General features: G+C 31.6%; 1 protein-coding gene across 1 annotated transcript; it reads left to right on the plus strand.

The window, feature by feature from the left end:
• The first annotated feature begins 8,106 nt into the window (after positions 1 to 8,106).
• On the plus strand, positions 8,107 to 11,128 carry LOC7469105 (protein FAR1-RELATED SEQUENCE 7). The gene is made up of 2 exons (XM_002311783.4): positions 8,107 to 8,327; positions 8,619 to 11,128. The coding sequence occupies exons 1-2, from the start codon at positions 8,155 to 8,157 to the stop codon at positions 10,936 to 10,938; spliced, it is 2,493 nt and encodes an 830-aa protein (XP_002311819.2). The 5' UTR covers positions 8,107 to 8,154; the 3' UTR covers positions 10,939 to 11,128.
• Positions 11,129 to 15,394: the final 4,266 nt, after the last annotated feature.

Genomic DNA, 15,394 nt, shown 5'->3' on the forward strand with positions numbered 1-15,394 from the left:
ATGTGTTGTTGATTTAGAATTTATGTTGTTGGATGTTTTGTTTTAAATATTTTAGAATTTATGTGGTTGGATGTTTTGTTTTAAATATTTTAGAATTTATATTTGGTTTGTGTTTTGGATATTGAATTAAATTTATATTGTTGGTTTATAATTTAAATTTGGTTTATATAAGTGTTGCATTGTAACTAGTTATGTGTTTTTTTTATAGGTTTTTTTTTATTAGGTAAAGTCCCAAGATATGATTTATATTATTCTCTAACGCACCCCCTCAAGTGAGTCTTTTGGGCTTGAAACTTGCACAGACCCATATTACCTTGTGCTTAATTTTTATCAAATAAATTAAAATAGTGAGATTCGAACTCATGACCGCTTGATCATCAAGGCTATGATACTATGTCAAATAATCATCTCAACCCAATAGCTTAAGCTATTAAGTAATGTCACAAGATATGATTTATATTATTCTCTAACACATACTCTATCCATCAACTTTTGAATATCTATATAGATATTTATTAATTGATTATTATTATTTGAATTACGTACATATATATTAAATGATAAAATTATAAATATTATACATATATGTGTGTGTGTGTATTATGTCAATATTGAAATGTAGGTATATTATATTGGATTAAAAATAAATAAATGTTGCATAAATAGGGTTAATTTTTGGTCAAGTTTGATAATATTCATTACTCATCGAATAAGATAACTATATATAAAAAATACACACACATTTAAATCATGTTAATATCCATCGAGTTTGGATTTAGATGTCATTCCTATTAAATAGAGACATAGTTGCCATCCTTATTAAAAAAATTACACACACATTTAAAGGTGTGGTGACTCTTGCTTGAACTTCCTAGTTCCACCCTTGCTCACAACTTTTAATTATCACAGTTATCTATAGGGAAAAACTATGGTTCAATGAATTATGTACTAAAAAACAATCATTTTTATAGGTTATAAATGAAACAATTAGAATCTTGATAGTCCATGCTTATTGATGAAGTCGGGAAAAAACTTTAGATAGACTTTGGGACTTTTAGGGTTACGTTCTAAGTTGATGATTTGATATACTTAAAAGTAGACTTCGTCTTTGACCTGGGTTGTTTCTAAAAAGCAAATTCTCTGTTGGAATAGAGAATTGTCCAATGCTTAAAATATAAGAAGAAAGAATAATGTATAGGAAAATTAAAAGAAAATAATGTATAAGAAGATAAAAATGAAGTGAAGTTGTAAGGAGTGCATATATAAACCCATGAAAAAAATTTAAAAAAAATTATGAAAAATATCCAAAAAAATAAAAAAACATAGAAACACGAATTATAACCTGATGGAAAAAATAAATAATAAAAGACTTATGGTGACATATAGTATAATGAAATTCATAATGCCATGTTTTAATGTTAATAAAAACAGGTCTCACAATAAGATAAAACTTTACCCCGGGGGGGGGGGGAGTGATGCTTGGATGGGAAAAATTATAGGAGAGAAAAGGAAAGAACTCTAGAAAATTCTTAGGAGACTCATTAGAAAAAGTGAAAATTAAAGAGAAAATCTGGAAGATTAGTAAGAATTAAGTGTGTTAAACACCAAATTAAGAGGAAAACAAGTGTGAGGAGATAAATAAAGGGGAAGAGAGGAGGAAAGAAAGGGAATTCTAGAAATTTATTTGGAGCACATTTAAGGCTTATACAAGTAGTTAGTAAGGTATTCTCCTTTGATTTTAACAAGTTTTCATGATAATTAGATGATTTGAGTTGAAATTTTCAAGTTGTATTTAGGATTTGAAAAGGATGAATTGAAGTTTTTGAAAAATTAGTTTGAATTAGTATTATTGGTTTGTATTTAGTTGTGATACTAGTGAAATTATAGAAAAAATTGACAAAACTTATGGTTGTGTGTTATGGTGTATGGTCGGCCATGGAAGAAGAAATTTAAGGGTTGATTAAAATATTTTGTTTTTGAATGTATACATGTGTAAATCAAGGGAAAATTGAAGAAGGAATTATAGTGGTTGGAAGGGAGAAGGAGCTAACCATGATAGGTGAAAAATAGGAAACATTTGATGTAAATTTATATGTAAAAGAATTATGAGTGGATGAAATAGTTTACATAATGTGATTAAGAGAAAAGGCCGTTATTGTTGCTAATAAAAATGTAGGTTTACCAAAGGAAAAAGAAATTATAATTTACATAGGTAAGTGTATTTATGTAATGTATTTCTAATTGAATATCATGTTGTTTGGTTAAGAGATGATGAGTGATAAAGTAACTATGAAAAAATTACATGAATATGGTGAAATCATGTTTATTTCCTAAGTGTAAAGTGTAAACATGTTGATGGTGTCTTGACATTAAATATAATTTTAAGTGAATTAGTATATATTGATTTATAATGAAATTAATTTTTTGAATTTTTGAGAAATATGATTTGCAATTAATTGGATTATTTGATGCGATGATTTTATTAAACAATTTGTCGCGCCTTGAAATTAGGCACATTGGGCTTATGGATAAGTTTATAATAAATGGAAATCCTATTATTACAGGGGAGGAGCTCAATTAGGAGGAGTGAGATTGTCACGAGCAGTAATATGTGTTTTCACTTTATTTGAATTTTAGAATTTATTCCATAATTGTATTTTTTTTTTAAAAAAAATATGTTATATGTGTAAAAAAGAAAAGAAAAGAAACTTTGAGGGTAGAGATATTGCTGGATTTATTGGTAACCGTAAGAGGTTACTGGTTTATTGGTAATTAGATAAATTACCAGACTTATTAGTAACCATAAGGGGTTACTGGAGTAATGGCAATCAAATAGATTGCCAAATTTATTGGTAATTGAGATGGGTTACCGGAGTAGTGAAATCAGTTGGATTACCAGATCAATGGCCTCCTTGAAAAATTGGATGAAATGTCAGTTATTGAATTGTAATTATAAAAATTGGTTATTAAGAAGTGTAATATTATAAGGATATTTAAATTAATGATGATGGTACTAGGGACATACTGAAGACAAATAGTAAAAAATTATGGATATTAACTTTTTTTATATCAAATATTGTTTTAATCTAGTGAATTAAATGTTCAATTACATGTCCTATTCACATTCTTGACTGAAGTAGTAGTGATTAGTATAGTATACAACAATATAGTTATTGTAAATGTATGACGTGTTTAAAATCTTTTGAATGTATGGCTAAATATTATTAGGATAGTATTTTGAGACATGTAATGATTATATTATCATTTTGGAAATTGTAATTAGTTTTAAAATTTAATTAATTATGAACTTGTATTTATTATTAGAGATAATAATATATTACTTAGAGTAAACATTTTGTATGCAATACATGTGTTATTGTTTAGATTTCAATATTTAGTTGTATTTTAAATTCATGTTTAAATAGATGATTGAATTGTTAAGATAATGAGATATTATGGTTGCGTTTATATGAGACATGATCTAGGATGGTTGGATCGAAATTAAGATTGAATAAATTGAAGTGGTGGATGGAAGTGAAAATATCGATAACTTGGTATATTGACATGCAAGAGAAACTCAGCCGAATTTTTTATAAAATAAGTATAATTATTATGTGATAAACTAATGTAAAAAATAAAAAAGAATCCTTGTGAAAATTACGAGTCGTATATAGCTGTATTTGGATGGTAAAATTCAAGGATATTACAATGTATTTATGTGTAGCATGCATATGTAGCATGAGAGAATTTGTATGACCTGGAATTTGTATCTTGCATGGCTTTTAATGGCTTTGGCTTTGTACTAGGTGACTTGGTGTCTTTATACAACAATGATATTAACCCATGGAGAAGGAAAAAATTGGTGTATCATTGATAGAGAAATTGATGCTCACTATTGATTGTCGAGTCGGTAATTTATTAGAGGAAAAAATTGTGTTTGTCAATGTCATCTAATGCTTTTCATATAAGAAAAAACTATTAACTAGCCATGATGTTGTGTTGTGCGCAAACTTTGGAATCAGAAAATAATATCTAGGTGTGTGCCAAGTGTATTCTTGATAGAGGTGATGGAGATAAACAAGTGTTATTGACATAAAAAATGGTACTACTTAAAGATAGAAAAAGTTGCGCGTTTGCAAAAAAATTTATGTGCATGTAAAACATATGGCTGTGACTCCTACAACCCAAAAATGCATAGAGATGGGTATCGATATAAATAGTATCTTGAAGTACATTTATGTTTTTTTTGTTGCTAGCGTCAATATACAGTATCCATATTGACTTCTGTAATTTTTTATTTTTTGTTTTTAAAATGAGTTTACCACTTGCAACCAAGGAAAGGGACCAACATTTGTTAAATCTACAATTAGTTAGTAGTATGCAACATAGTTATTGTACATAACCCAATGATTGACTCAGCACAAGACCCAGGTCACGAGTTAGGTGAGTTAATTTGGGTCAATTATTTTTTTTAGAAGTCAAAACAATATCATTGCGATTTTTTTTAAAAAAGTTAAACCATATTTTTGACCAAGTTGATCATATCACGGGTTGACCCGTAAGGTTCATCAAGTCAACTTCGAGATGATTTTTCTTACATCTGGCTCAGGCTAGGAGGCGAGTCGACCAAGTCTTAGAACAACCTGCAATGTTGGGTTTAATAACAATGGTGTGCCATATGCATGAGTGATTAAGCAATGACTAAGTAGTAAGAATCAACATCCATTTATTTTTTTACGATAAGGGCTCCCTACTTTCATTAAATATAGACCAACACTAGTTTCGTTGCTTCGTTGCGAGTATAGATTCAAGATGGTAGTAATGTTTTTATGAGTATATTTTTTGTTCTAAAACAATATGCGTAAACTCATAACATAACAAGATGAACCGGTCAAAATTTGATCTGACTAAAAAAAATCTATAAGACAATGTTATTCGAATTTGTTTTCTTTTTATTTTTTTAAAAAATTTAAACAATGTTGTTTTTTTTTATAAAAAAAATAATTAAACAATGTTGTTTTTTTAAACCTAAAAATATTGTGCAAGTTGTGCGGAACTCTTTGATAATGTCATTTAATCTTGGCCTAGTAGGAAGCCTCAAAACATTTTTAACTGATTCTTTACCTAGCCGAAGCTTCAAATTAAATCATGTGAAAATTGTTATGACATGATTGAATCAATTTAGCAGGTCCAAGAGCAACCTAAATGAATAAAAAAAAAGTGGTTTGTCTTAAAAAAAAACAGGATGACATCATTTATTTTAATATTAAGACGAATATATATTGAATTGACCATGATCAACTTAGGTTAACCTATTAAATTTGCAATCTAGGTCATGACGTTGCCACAATGAGCTAACCTAGTTAGCATCCGTCTCTTTTTTTCCCCTTCCCTTGTTCTCTCCCTAGATGGAACTTTGTTGGGCTCAAATAAGATAAAATTCAGGATTAAATTAAAGAGTTATAAGATAACCAAGGACTAAATTGAAAGAAGAGGGCTTGGACTCGGGTAAGATGAAACTTGGGACTAAATTGAATAAAGAGGAAAAATAGTGTCCAAAACGTGTATAACACGTGCCGGCATATGAGAGGAGCCATTGTATTGAAAAAGCGCGTGCAATTTCCCCCGACCCTCGATGGAAGCTTGCTTTGGTTTTGTTGGAACTGTTTTGACGATGCCTTCATTCCAAGGCGACGCGTGGAGTCGATGGATCTCTGGTGTGGCTCCAAAGACCAATTCTTCTTCTCTTCCTTTTCTACCTTTTCTCTCTCTCCTACCTTGGCTCCCATGCTTGGTTTCTTCTCTGGTAGAAAACCTGCTGTAATTCTTCCTCAATTTCAATTCTAGTCCGTCTATTTTTAGTTCTTTGTAAAATAAAAATTTTAAATTAATTTTTATAAAATTAAGTATCAATCAAATATCAAGATATTTTATTCACAGCATGCTAATATCATAACAAGTCAATCAAATCAAACTATAGAGCCGAATATCAATTAAACACACCTTTTAAGGATTGAATTGAATAACAAAAAGTCATAGTAATGGAAAGAAAGGACAAAAAAGAAGAAGAAATGACGGGAAAAAATGGCAAATAATGAATGAACAATAGTAAACTTGTTTTTTAGTTTTTATTTTTCTTTTGATTTCATAGTCTAATCTATTTTTTTTCCCCCTGAAGTATGTTAAAAACTCTTACACCAACATATTTTTCTTAAACGTTTCCCCAAATTTGAACTAAAAAATAAAAATAAAAAACTATTTTTACCATTAATTATATCATATAAAGTATTTTTAATATTTGTTAAAAAACAGTGTTTATTTGATTATTCTATTTTTTTAAACAGCAATAAAAATTTTACATCTTATAATTTTTTTTTGTATTATCATTAAACCCCAACATAAAATTATTTTGAATTTTTTCTTTTATAAATATAAACTTTCTTATCAATATATATCTTATTTATTAAAGTGAATGCAATATTTGTAACCAAGGTTGTCAATTTCGTTCCGTTTCGCCCGGAATGGCCAAAACATTCCATACCAATTCAAAAAAGGAACAAAACGGAACAATTTTCATCTCATTTTAAATCTCGGTCCGTTCCGGATTTTTCGGCTAAATTTCGACCGGAACGTTCCGGTTTCATTCCACATGTCCCGTGTCGTTCTTGAAAAGCCATTGAATCAAATTGAATCTTGTTCAATTTAATTAATTAAACCACCCAAGTATAAAAAGCTTCTTTTTTCATTACTATTTTCAATAACAATGATATTAATAATAATATTGAAAATTATTATTACTATTTTCATTAACAATGATATTAATTTTTTAAAATTAGATTTATCACTAATATATATGAGTTATATTCATGTTGTTTTTTTTTTCATGTTTATACTTTGTAGGAATTTGAGCAAAATAAGGGATACTTTAGATTCCATTAGCCTTGATAACATTAACCTAACTTTATATTTAAAATATTTGTGTTAAAACATTTTACTTTCATAATATTTTGATATTTTATTTAAGTTGAATTACTTTAAGTTAAAGATCTATTTAATCTTGACTATTTAGAAATATTTTAAATTTTGAAATTATATTTGTTTGGCATTGTGTTTGTATTGCATAATTTATAATTAATTTATCTTGAATTTGAATTATGTTTGTTGAATATATATATATATGAACAGTACAACCCCGAAACGGCACGCCGAAACACTCCGAAGCTGAAACATTCCATTCCAATTGAAAAAACGAAACACCTATCGAAACAGAATTGATAACCTTGTTTTTAACTAGAAGCACTATTTGTGTAAAAAAAACTATAATTGTTAAAGCAATTTTTATTTTTATTTATGAAGATAGTATATTCATATTTTATATGATTAATAACTAACAAAATTATAAATGTGATAAATTATGTTGCAAATCAATTTAAAATTTTTAATAATAAATAACTAATTTCAATCGAAATTTCTTAAACTATTTATTATTAATATTTTTTTTATATCAAATTTAAAAAACATAGTAAAATTTAAATAAAAATTTATAATAATATTTGAAAATCTTGTCAAAATTAAAGTGTAAATGAATTTGATAAATGTTTTTTGGAGAAAAAAATCAAAGAAAAAAAACAAAAAAAAACAACAAAGACCTATGTGCATGAGGGCAGAATCCGTTTGGGAACGCGGTGCAAATCGCGTTCCTCAAAAATTTAAATTTTTTTGGTAAAAATTAAATATTTTTGTGTGTGTTTTAAATAGTTTTGATGCGCTGATCTTAAAACTAATTTTTAAAAAATAAAAAACATTATTTTAATATAAAAAATAATTTAAAAAACAACCACAACCATACTACTAACTAAACTAAGAACGAAGGCTTGTCGTCATCCAAATTTATCGAGTTTTAAAACTATATTTTTGTGCAACCGTGCTTTAACTTTGCCTGTTCTTATTTTATTTTTGTATCTTTTGTACCAAAAAACAAAAAATTATGACCATGGTATCATCATAACACTCTTGTAAGAATAGAGGGAGTTAAAAAGAAAAAGAAAAACAGGAGGGGTCAACCTCAACCCTAGCAAAAAATAGGTGGATTAGAAACAAAAACAAGAGCCAAAAACTGTAAAAAAAAAAAAAAAACAAGAACTGAATAAGCAAATGGAGAAGAGACAGCATCGACGACCTCCTCCTCCTCCTCCTCCCCTCCCCTTCGAAATCCACACGCTTGATTTAGAGCCAGACCCACCAGGGCACACACAACACATGTACAAAAAGGGAAAAAAAGATATGGTTTTCGACTCGATCCCCAGTTTCTTCAACAATATCAAAAGGTAATTAATCCATCCGGGGATTGATTGAATGCTCTTTAATTTCACTGATTGGTTTGTTTATTTATGGATTTATCTTTTTTTCTGTGATTTAAGTGGTTGGGAAATGATTTCAAAAGGAAAAGAAACGAACTTTACCGATTTGCAGTTTAGGCCTTTGAATTAGCAGTGTCACTTAACTTGCAAAAAAATTGTACTTTTTATTTATTTGTTAATCCCGTTTAATCAAAGTGCATGATTGTTGTAATTGCTCGTAATTTTTTTTTTCATTTTTGGTGCCTGCTGTAAATGCAGTTCAAATAGTGATCCTTACAGCGAGGAGTATGGGAATGCTGTGATTGTAAGAGCATATCCACTTGGTATGGCACGAGCGAACAGCAATTTCAATGTGGAGGATGGAAGGGAGTCTGGAGTTGAGCCGCATAAAGGGTTAGAGTTTGATTCGGCAGATGTTGCACGTGAGTTTTACAATGTGTATGCTACGCGTGTAGGATTCAGAACTAGGACTGGTCAACTATATCGATCGCGTTCTGATGGCTCTGTTTCTTCAAGAAGGTTTGTGTGCTCCAAGGAGGGTTTTCAACTAAGTTCTAGGACGGGTTGTCCTGCATTCATAAGGGTACAAAGACGGGATTCTGGAAAATGGGTCATTGATCAAATGCACAAGGATCACAATCATGAACTTGGAGATGTGGAGGAAAGCCATCCTCCGGTTTTGCAGCAGAAAGCTCCTATGGGTAGGAAATCATCAGTTGAGGTTTCTTCAAGGAAGAAATTGAAGTTGCTTGCAGAAGTTGATGATGGACAACCATGCTCCTCTGGATCCATTAGTGTCAAACGGGTTAGAACAGGAGCCGATGGACAACCATTAGCTGAACCATATGCTGGTTTAGTGTTTACATCAGCTGATGAAGCATACAATTTTTATGTAAGGTATGCAGATGAAGCTGGATTCAAAACTCGGATTGGTCAGCTGTTTCGATCAAAGAATGATGGGTCAATTACATCCCGGCGATTCGTGTGCTCTAAGGAAGGATTTCAGCACCCTTCAAGAGTAGGCTGCGGGGCTTTTATGAGAATTAAGAGACAAGAATCTGGAACTTGGATGGTGGACCGTCTTCAGAAAGATCATAATCATGATCTTGAGCCACATACAGGAACTCATAAGAAAAGTTCCACAGCTTCAAAGAAATTTATAGATGAGGTAAATGGTGGACTAGACTCCTTGGATCTATTGGAGATCAATAATGGTGTCCATTTCAATAGCAGTCAGGGTAACAATATTGGAAGTGAATGGTACCGATTGCTTCTCGATTATTTTCAAAGTAGGCAAGCTGAAGATACAGGATTCTTTTATTCAGTGGAAGTTGATAATGGTGTTTGCATGAGTATTTTCTGGGCAGATGGCAGATCTAGATTTGCATGCAGTCAATTTGGTGATGTTATTGTTGTTGATACTTCATACAGGAAGACTAATTATCTGGTGCCATTTGCAACATTTGTCGGAGTTAACCACCACAAGCAGCCAGTGCTACTTGGGTGTGCTCTAATTGCCAACGAGTCTAAGGAGTCTTTCATCTGGTTATTTCGAACATGGCTTAGGGCAATGTCTGGGTGCCGTCCGAAGTCAATTATAGCTGATCAAGACATGGCAATCCAACAAGCGATTGCCCATGTTTTTCCTGGGACTCGTCATCGTTTTTCAATGTGGCAGATTAGGGAAAAGGAAAGAGAGAATTTAAGGTCAATGTCCACTGAATTCAACTATGAATATGAAAAGTGCATCTATGAGAGCCAGACAAATGCTGAATTTAATACCATGTGGAATGCGCTTGTCAACAAATATGGTCTGAAGGAGAACGCATGGCTCAAAGAAATGTATGAAAAGCGTGAAAGCTGGGTTCCATTGTACCTCCGAGGTACTTTTTTTGCTGGTATTCCCATGAACGAAAGTATGGAATCATTCTTTGGTACATTCTTGAATGCTGAAACACCACTTCGAGACTTTATAGCACGATATGAGCAAGGCCTTGAGCAACGTCGCGAGGAGGAAAGAAAAGAGGATTTTAACTCCTCTAATTTGCAGGCTTATCTGCAAACAAAGGAACCAATAGAAGAACAATGTAGAAGGCTTTATACACTTCGTGTGTTCCAAATATTTCAGAAGGAACTTTTGCAATGCTATAATTATCTTGGAATAAAGTCTTACGAAGAAGGCACCATCAGCAGATATTCAGTGCGAAGATGTGGGAATGAGATTGAGAAACATATGGTTACTTTTAGTGCATCCAACTTCGATGTCAGTTGCAGTTGTCAAATGTTTGAATTTGAAGGTGTGCTGTGCAGGCATGTTTTGAGGGTCTTCATCATGTTGGACATAAGAGAAATTCCATCTTGCTACCTCTTACATCGGTGGACAAGAAATGCTGAGCATGGTATTGTTTGCGATGTTGACTCTGGGGTTAGCTTTCAAGAACTCAAGGCCTTAATGGTATGGAGTTTAAGGGAAACGGCCTGTAAATACATAGAGTCTGGGACAACATCTCTTGAAAAATACAGACTTGCCTGTGATACTATGCGAGAAGGTGCAAAAAAAATTTGCCGACATAGGTAAGCCTTGGATGGGACCAATGACTTGCACGGCTAACTTTTGTACCTTGTTTCTGGCCAACTTCACTGTATACTGATAACTTGGGAATAATGGCATTTCTCTCGCATGTTGTGCATTCCAATTTCTTACAATACTAATTTAAAAGATTGTCTGTAGTTTTGAAAGTGTAAATTCTATCACCAATTTGCTCCTCGTTACTTTTCACAGTTTTTCCTTTCTATTTTTTTCTTCTTTTTTCTTATAATAATTTCAGTTACAGACCATTTAACATATCACATTATTACTTGTTAAGTACTTGATGTTGAGATGGAAAGAGATGTTCTTTTCTAACAACATGATGCCTGTAGGTATAGATGAGGTTGCCAAGCCTGCTATGCAAGTTGATCATTTATTCTGGATGTTGTATCTCTAGTTAATTGATGTGGCCAGTGCGCTGAGAAGTAGACAATTAGATTTCTGCTGCCACAGATAATGTCTGGGGTGGGGTAAGGCCCCTGTTTGACAGCGGCAGGCAATATAGCTGGGCAACAAGAGTTGGCTGTGAAACAATCACAGCGCTCGTGCTCCATCCATTTGCATTTTCTTCACAAATCCAAGAGATGGATGGCTAAATATTTCTATAACGGTTATTATATTGTGCCGCCCATGAGAAATGTTTTATGATGTAGGATAAATGGTTTATAAGTAGAACTATTCCTTATTCTCCAGATGGGACATGGGAAAGTAGATTAAACATGTTGATCTTTTACCAGGCTGTAATGAAACTAACATGGTGCAACTGGGTCGAGAATTTCCATGTCTATCTTCTATCCCATGTATTATGCATTTGAGCCTGTCAACTTTGTTGAATCACAGTGGAATGGCTCTTCTTCCACGAGTAGTAATAGTTCAACAAAGGACATGATATACTGATTTAAAAAGTTTAAACTGACACGCAGTACATTAAATGGATTTCAAAACTCGGAAACATACGGACAACGGAAAGTGCTACGGGAAACAATCGCTTGTGCTGCTACTACTGACGCAAAAAGGCGAGGATCGTGAACGAAGAATTGAGTAGAGATACTAATTGCATCTATTATAAAATTTGATATGAAAAGGATTAAATTTTTTTTTGATTGGGCTGATTCTGGATGTTTGGGTTAATGAGTTGCAAATCCATCAAATTAGACTTTCATGTACTATTTAGATCATATCTAAAGCTAAAGATAAAGTTTTGTTATGATTCAAATTGAGTTGAAAACTTGACATTTCAAACTTTTCATCCACGATATGTTTAATAACTCATCAAGATGCGAGAGAATGACGTGTTTGAAATCAAGCTTGAAAATTTGTCGGCAAACAATCCTTATTGCGCTAGGATTTATTATACAGCAGTAACAATTTTTATTTTAAATGGAAAGATTTTGACACTTTTGACAACATTGAAAGTTTGACAACATTGAAAGTTCTATTTTTGTTAGGAAACAAAATTGGCAGCTTTGTTTTGCAAAGAATCCTTAATTTTGATATCAAGTTAGTAGCTTGTGGATTGGACAAGGAGAGAAGTAGTTTCATGCTTATTTTTTTTTTTTAATTCGTAATTTTATACTAAGAAACATAACTTTCAATCTGACTATAGGATGAGACTGAAATTCTTCCAGAAGATTATAAAGATCTTGTTACTTATAAGGTTAAAATTTCATAGTGATCACACATTGGGAAGGCTGTGTGATAAAGTCCAGGAACTACTATGTGAGATTTGTATTATTTTTTTAGTTGGTTTACGATTCTTTTTTCTATTTGGATTAGTACTCTTATATTATTTTTCATACTTTTTTAAGATGTTTTTACCTATTATAAATATGATTATTTTCAGAATAATATTTTTGTGTGCTTGTATGAAAATTGATCATACCTATTGGTTCTTCATTGAACTGACTTTAATTTATCAAATATCATCTATCTTCATGGTGTTCTACCTTATATTTCTGGTTCATGATTCCTTATAATTGTTGGGTTAGGGTCTTCATTCCAATAACTTTGGTGTCTTGGTTCAGGTAATCATTGTGTCGAGTTTTTGCTATTTTTAAAAATGATTTTATCTTTCCAGAATTTGTTCTTTCTTGTATGTGGATTCAAGAGTTTTTACCTTTCGGTTTTGCATAAACTATCTTTAAGGTATCCAAGTGATTTGCATTCTTGTTTTTCAGTTGACATATTTGATTCTTTAGCATAACAATTCTCTAAGTTAACTAACAAGGATGTTTTGGAAACCATCATTAATAAGAGCTTTGGATTGTAGGACAAAAAGGCTAAAAAAAGTTGTGTAATTATGTGAGAATATAGAGGATGTTGTGGCACCTTTAGAGTCTTTGCCAAAAGCTTTAAAATATGTATAATGCTTCTTTTATTTGTTTTCATAATGATAAACTTTTACCTTTTATGATACAGGCCCAACATTAGAACTTAAACCTCTTTCCAAGCATCTCAAATATGTGTATTTAGGTGAGGAAGCTAAGTTGCTTGTGATCATTGCAAAGAACCTCACGACTTTACAAAAGGAAAAACTAGTTCGTGTGTTGAAAGATCACAAAACAACTAAAGGTTGGACAATCACTGACATAAAAAGGATTAGTCCTTCCTTATTCATGCACTAAATTTTGCTTGAGGATGGAGCAAAACAGACTAGAAAAGATCAATGCTAATTGAATCCTCCTATGATGGATTTCGTGAAAAAAGAATTTTATAATTGCTAGATGTCGGCGTAATCTACCCCATTTTGGATAACAAATGGGTGAGATTGGTCGAAGTTGTTCCAAAGAGATCTGAACTTATTGTGGTAAAAATGATGAAAATAAGCTAGTACTAACCCATATCCAAATCAGGTGACTAGTTTGCATTGGTTATCGAAAACTTAACTCTACTAGTCACAAATATCATCTTAACTTTTTCATTTTTGATCAAATATTAGAAAGGTTGGCAAGTTATTCCTATTTTTTTTATGATTATTTAAGTTATAACTAGATCGTGTTTGCATTTAAAGACCAGGAGAATACCACATTCACTAGTCTCTGTCGCACCCGACATGAAAATTTAGATTTCCTAAAATAAAAATGATGCGGGAATCCTTAGAAAAATTGGAGTCCACACCTAATAATTAAAGAAAACTAAGAATCCTAAAACTAAAACTGGTTTCAGAAATTCAAGGTAAGGGGTTATTATCCTTTCATTTGAAAGTTTACATTTTATTTTTATATTGATCCTTGAAATAAAAGACTTATCAATTTAAGATATTTTTGATTAAATAAATATTTATTCCTAGGATTTGATTATTAGAGAAAATATGATTTTCATTCCTAAGAATATGAAACTCATAAATTTGAGTATTTATTAAAAAATTAATGTCAGTCCTAAAAATTAACGCTCGAGTAGACCAATAAGTTTTGCGAGCTCTCCTTTAAAACTAACAATTTTTTCTGATGATTCATCTCTAACTGTGCTCTCTTGTCATGTCCCATATTCCCCGCTCTGAACCTTGTATTGTAAACCTTGAGGGGGAATTGGATTTTTGGCGAGCGACCTATATTTGTGTCTAAACTGGACTGGATTTGAAGGTTGTATGCAAAAGGAGAATAAACATACAAGAATATGCAAAATGCCAGATTGATTATGCATGTTTTTATTAATTTTCTTTTATTATATTCATTTATTATTATTTTTTAAGGACAAAGGGGATTGAATTGATCAGTTTTTCTTGAAAATTTCTCACTGAGGACTTCATACCTACAAGAACTTTGACCAATTTTAGGAAAAAACATTTAGCACCTCATTATATTGGCCTTTTCTGACCTAGTCCTTATGTCCTTGATAGTAAGGTATCCCATCATCTTAAACTTTCTATAAGGATAGGTGGAGATTTAATAAGATCACAATATGACAAGTTATTTATTTGTGTTCAAGGGCTCATCCTAAAAGATAGGATCTAGCTCATAAATGATCTATCTTAGTTTGTCTATTTTTAAAAACTTTTCAGGTTCCCAGATTGTTCGAATTACTAGTGGGGTAACTCGACCTCTTAACCTTAAATAACTTGAGTATGCGAATAATCCCATGACACCCTATGCCTACAGTGAGTTTTAAACTAAAAAGAAGTCCAAGTGAACATCAATGAACATAAGTTTCACTTGCCACTTAAATCTCCCTTTCTAATCTTAAATGGGACAAGCTCAGGTCCAAAGTTTTTTTTATTGGTTTTTAGTGAAGTGTGTTCCGGGAGGGGGAGTGTCGAATGGTTGGCTTGCTGAAAAAAATGAGGCTCCATGAGAGGTGTGTTATTGGAAAAGAAAAGGTTTTGAGTTTAATTATAAAATTATGATTAAAGTTCAGGAGTCGTCACCTAATATTATGGTTACTAGGAACCTATGATTTGCGAGAGTTTGTGCAAGGGACTGGTTGTGCAAGGAGAATACACATCACC

This window comes from Populus trichocarpa, chromosome 8 (genome assembly GCF_000002775.5).
Source record: "Populus trichocarpa isolate Nisqually-1 chromosome 8, P.trichocarpa_v4.1, whole genome shotgun sequence".
Classification (NCBI taxonomy): Eukaryota; Viridiplantae; Streptophyta; class Magnoliopsida; order Malpighiales; family Salicaceae; genus Populus; species Populus trichocarpa.

Coding starts and splice junctions, on each gene's coding strand:
- LOC7469105 (XM_002311783.4), top strand. CDS start 8,155: ATGGAGAAGAGACAGCATCGACGACCTCCTCCTCCTCCTCCTCCCCTC. Junction 8,328..8,618: donor TTCTTCAACAATATCAAAAG/GTAATTAATCCA, acceptor CTGTAAATGCAG/TTCAAATAGTGATCCTTACA.